At 35.9% G+C, this 7,880-nt stretch overlaps 1 protein-coding gene across 1 annotated transcript; it reads left to right on the top strand.

Moving 5' to 3' along the window:
* LOC143041888 (uncharacterized) lies at nt 1-4,270 on the top strand. The gene is made up of 3 exons (XM_076214026.1): nt 1-135; nt 915-963; nt 3,568-4,270. The coding sequence occupies exons 1-3, from the start codon at nt 70-72 to the stop codon at nt 4,113-4,115; spliced, it is 663 nt and encodes a 220-aa protein (XP_076070141.1). The 5' UTR covers nt 1-69; the 3' UTR covers nt 4,116-4,270.
* The last annotated feature ends 3,610 nt before the right edge of the window (nt 4,271-7,880 follow it).

Below are 7,880 nucleotides of genomic sequence, written 5' to 3'. Positions count from 1 at the left end.
TGAAATAACTGACCAGGTATAAAAGTCTTAAACCTGTCCAGCTACAATCAAGAACACCGGCCAAACATAATGAAGTGGACGTTACTATTAGTGGCGCTGTGCGCCTGTGTATTATTGACTGACGCTCATAGCAAGGCAAGTATTCGTTTTTATTCTTGGTTTTTGTTGCTTATCAATACATGTATTGCGAACAAACTTGCTTATTCGTTTATTTTGACAAAATGAACTAAAAGCTAATTATTTTTTCACTATTTCACTTTCATTAATGATTGAAAAAAAAATAATTATATTTTAGCATATAACATATATATAACATAATTTTCTCAAAAATCTAAACTGAAAACGAATGGGTTTTATGGCACGCGAAACAAAAACCGGAAACACTAGTGAACATGAATATGAATATTCATTAGGTTGTAACCGATTTTTGGAGTCCAAGGAGCGCAACTCCAACAGTTGATCATGTGTACTATCAAACCTCGTGTGGTACCTTTTGGTGAAATAAGAAATTCAAAGTTTCACAAATTGTTAATTTACTTATGATGTAATTTAGCGTCCTCGCCCAAAACTTCACCGCAAGTATTCAAAGCACAACACGATCTCTAAAGTGTTACCAAATATATGTAATGCAGATATAATGTGGACCATTGATCATTGAAGCATACTTCCAGATATAAAAGTTGTAAAAAAAAAAGGGATTATTTGGACCGATTGTTGAGTTGTTCTTGATCTAGTAACATAATGTCATATAATGTCCTACACCAGGGTATAGGTAGTCTGTCGATGTAGACGCCCTATATTCGGCAGAAAAGAGGTTACAGTTATTCTATCTGTTCTCTGATATTTTCTATAAACATTGTATGTAAATGTAAAGATAGTTGTCATGGTTTTGATTTTACAGTTGTTTATTTTAGAACTTTGACGAGGAAAGGGAACTAGACAGGATTTTGAAAGGACTAGAACGTATGTATCAATTGTTCTGTGGTGCTGTATGGAAAATAAATAAGCACATTTAAAAAGTTTTTTATGTTGTATTGTATTAATTGTTGAATATTCTAAATATAGAGTGTTGTAAGGTATTTTCTTTTTGTGTAGCGTCATCGCACTTCGTTCGAGAAAAAAAATGTACACAAAATGTACACAAAAAAAATGTACAAAAACAAATGTACAAAAAATTATAAACCTATTTAAACAATTTATTTTCTTCCTCGCTTCTATCCTCCGAAAATAAAGTTTACCTTAACTAAATATTGTAGACAAAAACCAAACACAGTATAGGGTTGTGAGCTCGCTACAAGATCATCTTTAATTTTAACATCTTTAACATAAATATATACAATCAGCCATACGTCAGTATAGGGTTGTGAGCTCGCTACAAGATCATATTTAATTTTAACATCTTTAACATAAATATATATACAATCAGCCATACGTAAATACAGCAAATGTCACCATACACAAGCAGATACGAAAGGAGAAAGTTATAATAATGTAAGGAGGGAGGGTAGGGAATAGCATGTCAAACTAAATTTGTCCTTACTATCTCGTTACGAACTTCGCATTGGTCATTACATCCCAGCTCCTTTGTTCTAAACTTCCAACAGGGGTGATTTGAGCCGGATCACCCCTACCAGATCACCCCAGTTTGAGTTTCTTTGTTATGCATGCTTTCCTTTGTTCTGTAACATTTTGGCGGGAATGTCAAATCTACTATAAAACTTATAATTAAATATACAATCATACGGAAAAGACTATCAAAATTCATGTAGAATAAAATCCAGTGTATATGCTGGGATTCGAACTCGAGACCTTTAGCATATCAAGGCACGACACAAACACTACACCAGGACGACTAGATACAAACTGTCAGTAATTTAACATACTTAAAGGAAGCAAGATATTTTTATAAGTAGGGCGAGTTGTCAGACCAGTATTCAGTGGGGTTTAAACCCTTTTCGTTAGGGACGACATCAAAAGTTCAATGTAGGATAAAAAACTTAATTCACATAGTTTTTTCACTGACCCCCACACCACCCTCTTAACTTATTAATTTGGGAAAAATTGATTTACCAATAGGAATATATGTAAAAATCGATTTTAGAAATACAAAACTTGCAGAATTTTACCCCCCCCCCCCCAAACTGTTTGATTTAAGTTTTTTATCCTACATCGATCTTTTGATGTCGTCCCTTAATAAGTGAGTTGTCAGTGATTGTTTAGTTTGATTTTACACTTCTTCAAAAGTGGGGCGAGTCGGTAAACAAGAGTGGGCGATTGTTTTCATAAAGTGGCGATATAGGTTGGGCCGATTGGCCAGTGGGGCGAGTTGACATTATTTGATATCTACTCATCGTGTTCGGGGGTCAAAAAGGGTATAAATCATATAGTAATGTATAAAGTATATTATAATGGTTGTGTGGCGTTCTTAACTAGATTTTATGAATTGTAAATGGTTTTTCGTCTAATCTAAAACAGCTGGGATGTAAAATAGTTATCCCACTCGGACTTGGTGTGTCATCGTGGGATAACTATTTAAGCGCGCCTTAATTTTTTTATATACTGACCGCCGAAATCATCCGTGCAGAAAGGAATTAATTGGGTTTTATCCTATATCTAATTTGTAAAATATAGAACTAGAGGCGCTTAAGAGCCTGTGTCGCTCACCTTGGTCTATGTGCATATTAAACAAAGGATACAAATGGATTCATTACAAAATTGGGTTTTGGTGTTGGTGATGTGTTTGTAGATCTTACTTTACTGAACATTCTTGCTGCTTACAATTATCTCTATCTATAATGAACTTGGCCCAGTAGTTACAGTGGAAAATATTTAGTAAAAATTTACAAAATTTATGAAAATTGTTAAAAATTTTCTATAAAGGGCAATAAATCCTTAAGGGGTCAATTGACCATTTTGGTCATGTTGACTTATTTTTAGGTCTTACTTTTCTGTACATTATTGCTGTTTACAGTTTATGTCTATCTAATAATATTCAAGAAAATACTAGTAACCAAAAGCTGCAAAATATCCTTAAAATTACCAAATTAGGCGCAGCAACCCAACAACAGGTTGCCTGAATGGTCTGAAAATTTCAGGGCAGATAGAACTTGACCTAATGAACAATTTTATCCTATTCATATTTGTTCTAAATGCCTTGGTTTCAGAGATATGAGCCAAAAACTGCATTTTATTATATCATACACAAGAATGAAGGACATTTTAGTTTTTTACATTAATCAGTACACGTGCTATGTCATTGATAAATCTTATAAATAGTTATCATTGATGTAATACCCTGTTATAATTTTTAATATATCTTTTTTTTACCTAAAATGCCTACCAGATCGTTGAAAATGTTCATTGCACGTTTTACTGTAGTATTCGCAATGTTAATGCTTAAGAAAACACTTAAATTTTCATCTTCTTGTTTATATGATACATTTGGACTTTCTGAACAAAATGTGAATGTCTTTTTTTTTATTAGAAATGCAGACATTCGTAATTCATTTATCATTGGTTTGTTATGTGATAAATAAATCAAATAAATATTATTCAATGAAATTACAGGTGAAGCGGACATAATTAATCGTGGTGAAGAACGCCCAGAGCGTCCACGTCCAACAGGAGATCGTCCAGAGCGTCCACGTCCAACAGAAGATAGTCCAGTGCGTCCACGTCCAACAGGAGGACGCCCAGGGGGTCCACGTTCAGCAGCTCTATTTGAAAGGAGGGCACGTCCAACAGGAGGACGTCCAGGGGGTCCACGTCCAACAGCTCTATTTGAAAGGAGGGTACGTCCAGCAGGACGCCCAAATCGTCCACGTCCTACAGGAGGACGTCCAGAGGGTCCACGACCAACAGCTCTATTTGAAAGGAGGGTACGTCCAGCAGGACGCCCAAATCGTCCACGTCCAACAGGAGGACGCCCAAATCGTCCACGCCCAACAGGAGGACGCCCAAATCGTCCACGCCCAACAGGAGATAGTCCAGTGCGTCCACGTCCAACAGGACAACAAGGACCACGTCCAAGACCAAACGGAGGATCTGGGCCTTTTGCAAAAGAAGAATCGATGCTTTTGGACTTGATTCGAATGTTAAACAAAAGAGAGGGCTAATCTATTCAAATTTTCGTTAAAAAAAATAACTACAAACTGATGATATTGTAGACAAGTGATTTCTGATGCAACATTTATAAAAATGTAAACAAAAATAAACGATTTTAAATTGTCAAAATATGTACATGTATGTCAAAAATAAACCTGCAAATCAATATTACTATCTTATTAAAGTGCTTTCGTTTTCACCTAGTACATAATTGGTTACGATTCAGTCCGTCGTAAATACTTCACAGAGAAATCAAAAGAACTTGTAAATGGTTATCCCAGTAGTTGTGTCTGCCATTGATTCGAGTATATGTAATAGTTTGCTTTAGGCTATTATATACATCATACCTAGGTAGCTCACGTTCGGTTCGCGTGATTGACCTCATATGGGGAACGGCTTACTAGTAAATGTAATCAAAATGTGGCCAATAACAATTGACATGTTAGAGTCTTTATAGTCCTTTTTAATATAAAAAGCTTTAAATCCCCAACAGTCTTGCACATGAAAGGCAAAACTGCTACCATAGAGGAGGCCTCAGTCTAAATGTGTATTTAGATGGGTTAATAAAATAAGGCGATGTAGCATGACTCCCAATGAGATAACTATCCACAAAAGTTCAAATAAGTTGATGTAAGCAAAAAGACAAAGGCAACCATACGGTCTTCAACAATAAAACACCCCTTATCGTATGGTCGGTCAGAAAAGGCTCCAACATGAAAAATATGTAACAATTCAATTGAGAAAAACAAACTAATAATTTATAACTAAATATGACAGACATGAACCAATAATCACCACTGAATAATACAGAATGTAACGGGATTAAACATGTTTATGAGCGCTGAAACCTTCCCCTAACCTTGGACAGTGGTGTAACAGTACGCCATAAAAAAACATAGACAAGATAAGACAAGACAATATCTTATTTAAGTCTCACCTCTTCACATAACATCACATCACATAACGTAACTCCTTTTTAATGTTTAGGTTGATATTGAATGAGTTATGTTTGAAGCAACCGCCAAATGTATGGCATTTAAAAATATAGCCCCAGTTGGTCCCCGTCCCAAAGGTAAAATTAACACAGACCACGTTTAAAGGAACAGCCCTTATATGAAACTTGAACATCGACCAATGAACCTTTAGAATGACATTGAGGTCAAAGTCAGATGAACCCTGACATACAACATGTACATCATGATCATATACAGTTTACCTATGGCTTTTTCGAATAAAAAAAAAACCAGATACATGTGTAACCCTGAAAACTAATCATTTACATGTACTAATGAACCATGAAAAATAGGTAGAGATCAGATGCAACAAGCAAGACAGATTTTTTTTTATTTGTTGTAAGTGGCTTTGAACTCACCAGCTGTCAGTAACTGTGAGTACTCTCAGATCTGTACTTAGTGTCTTTTTGTTGTTGGGATATACAAATACCCGGCCATGTCGACTCTGTGTAGTATTTGTATTTGTATCCATCTGATGAGTTAAGCCTTTGTCAACTGTTTTTTATAGTTTGTTCTTATGTTGTACTGTTACACTACTGTCCCAGGTTAGGGAAGGGTTTGGATCCCGCTGACATGCTTAGCCCCACCACATTCTGTATGCATGTGCCTATCCCAAGTCAGGAGCCTGTAATTCATACAGTGGTTGCCGTTAGTTTATGTGTTACATATTTGTTTTCCGTTCAGTATTTTGTACATAAATTAGGCCGTCAAATCTCGTTTGAATTGTTTTATATTGTCATTTCGGGGCCTTTAATAGCTGACTATGGATATGGGCTTTGTTCATTGTTGAAGGCCGTACGGTGACCAATAGTTGTTAATTTCTGTGTCATTTGGTCACTTGTGGAGAGTTGTCTCATTTGCAATCATACCACATTTTTTTTTATATTGTTCGCCTTACAATCTTTCCATGCACCATACATAGTTATTGCTTAAATTTTCTAAGGAATGGACAAACAATGAAAACGTAACATTGACCAATGAACCATGAAAATGAGGTCAAGGTCAGATGAAAACTTCTTTTATACAGATATGTACACCTAAACATCATTCTATACATCAAATATTAAAAGCGGCTGTTTGGCTGAAAACATCTGAGAAAAGGACTAAACTGGAATAATTTAACATTGTTCAATGAAGCCTCAAAATAGAGGCTTTAAGGAGCCTGTGTCGCTCATCTTATGTTTTTATTCACAATTGATGCTTGAAATGTTGGTTGGCACATTTTTAAAACTAAATACCCCAATGCTGTTTGTTGGCAATTTTGATTCAATTTGTCTCGGTTGTTTCTTAAGTTAAAGATTTAAAAATTAAAGGACACTTTAATGCCACTGGAAAATGAGGATATATTGGATAGGGACTGAGATTTTGCCTTGCAACAGATCACGCGACCTTTAAAGACTTGTTGCAAGGGTTCTTCAGTGGCGGATCCAGGGGGGGGGGGGGGTTCCGGGGGTGCGCACCCCCCCCTTTATTTTTGCCGATCAATGCATTTGTATCGGGACATATGTTTTGCACCCCCCTTTGCCCTGGGTGCCCTGGGTTAGCACCCCCCTTTCGAAAATTCCTGCATCCGCCCCTGTTCTTAACGTGCAATGAGCGTGGCACTCTCTTTACACGAGGCACAGGATTTAACGTCTCCATTCTCACCGGATGTGGCTGCAAACTTGATACATCCCGCACAGCCAAACGGACGCCCAACTTTGGCAAGCGTTTTACTGCCGGTCGGAAGAAGATCAAGTGATCTTTTTCCTTTTCCAAGTCAACCATAGGGTATAACTGTATCAAGTATATATATATATACATCAAAACATAAAGAATTTTAATTATTAATTATGTACAGATGGATGACTTTAAGCAATAATAATTAATAAATATTATAATTATTTCATAGGATTGTCATCATAAAATTTCAAAAATAATAGTCTTGATGTGCTGAAGTGTAAGAAAAAGTTAAGTACGAACAGGATATATTTACAAATAAGTATATAGAATTTAAATAATCTCAAGAATGTTCGCGTGTCAAGTTTCTATCCTTTTTGTGCGCAGCATGTGCATCTCATAGCACAAATTTCTAGCTAGAGTTTCAATGCTTTCATACACAGTTGAGTAACAGTTCATTTCCTTGCTAGTACAGTCCATTATGAGGTGCAGTTAATTCCCTTGTTGTATGATCTTCTTGTATGTTGAGGTATCGATTTCATCCATTTTCTGTTTAATTTTTTAACAATATTCAGATCTTATTTGCTCCAATTCTTTGCAGTGTAGAATAAAATGTTCTAGATTTTCATTTTTCTGTTCACAGATTGTACATATAGGTTTGACTTCGGATCAAACACTTAGCTCTATTGGCTTGTAAGAGGGTCTGGGGGGGGGGGGGGGGGGTCTGGGGGGGGGGGGGTCTGTTATTCTGTAAACATTTAATTTCACCCCTTTTTTCTCTAATCTTTAAAAAATTAACCCCTTTTTTCTCTAATCTTCAAAAAATTAACCCCTTTTTTCTCTAATCTTCATTTTTTTGCCCGTTATTCTCTAATCTTCATTTTTTAAGGGCATTATTCTTTAGGCACTGGCTACGGTTACATGGAAATGTAACAATAATAAAAATATTATTGTTACATTGGAGACTAAATGCCGGAATGCATGGTTGGGTAAGGACCTGTTTAATTACGAATGTAACAATAATTATTGAGGCTACGGTTACATTGCGTTATTGTTACATGAAAAAAAGCAATGTACGATGGGACTAGTAATATGCACTAAATA

Source organism: Mytilus galloprovincialis, chromosome 1, assembly GCF_965363235.1.
Source record: "Mytilus galloprovincialis chromosome 1, xbMytGall1.hap1.1, whole genome shotgun sequence".
NCBI lineage: Eukaryota > Metazoa > Mollusca > Bivalvia > Mytilida > Mytilidae > Mytilus > Mytilus galloprovincialis.
The sequence above is the reverse complement of the archived record's forward strand: the minus strand, read 5'-3'. Positions and strand labels throughout refer to the sequence as shown.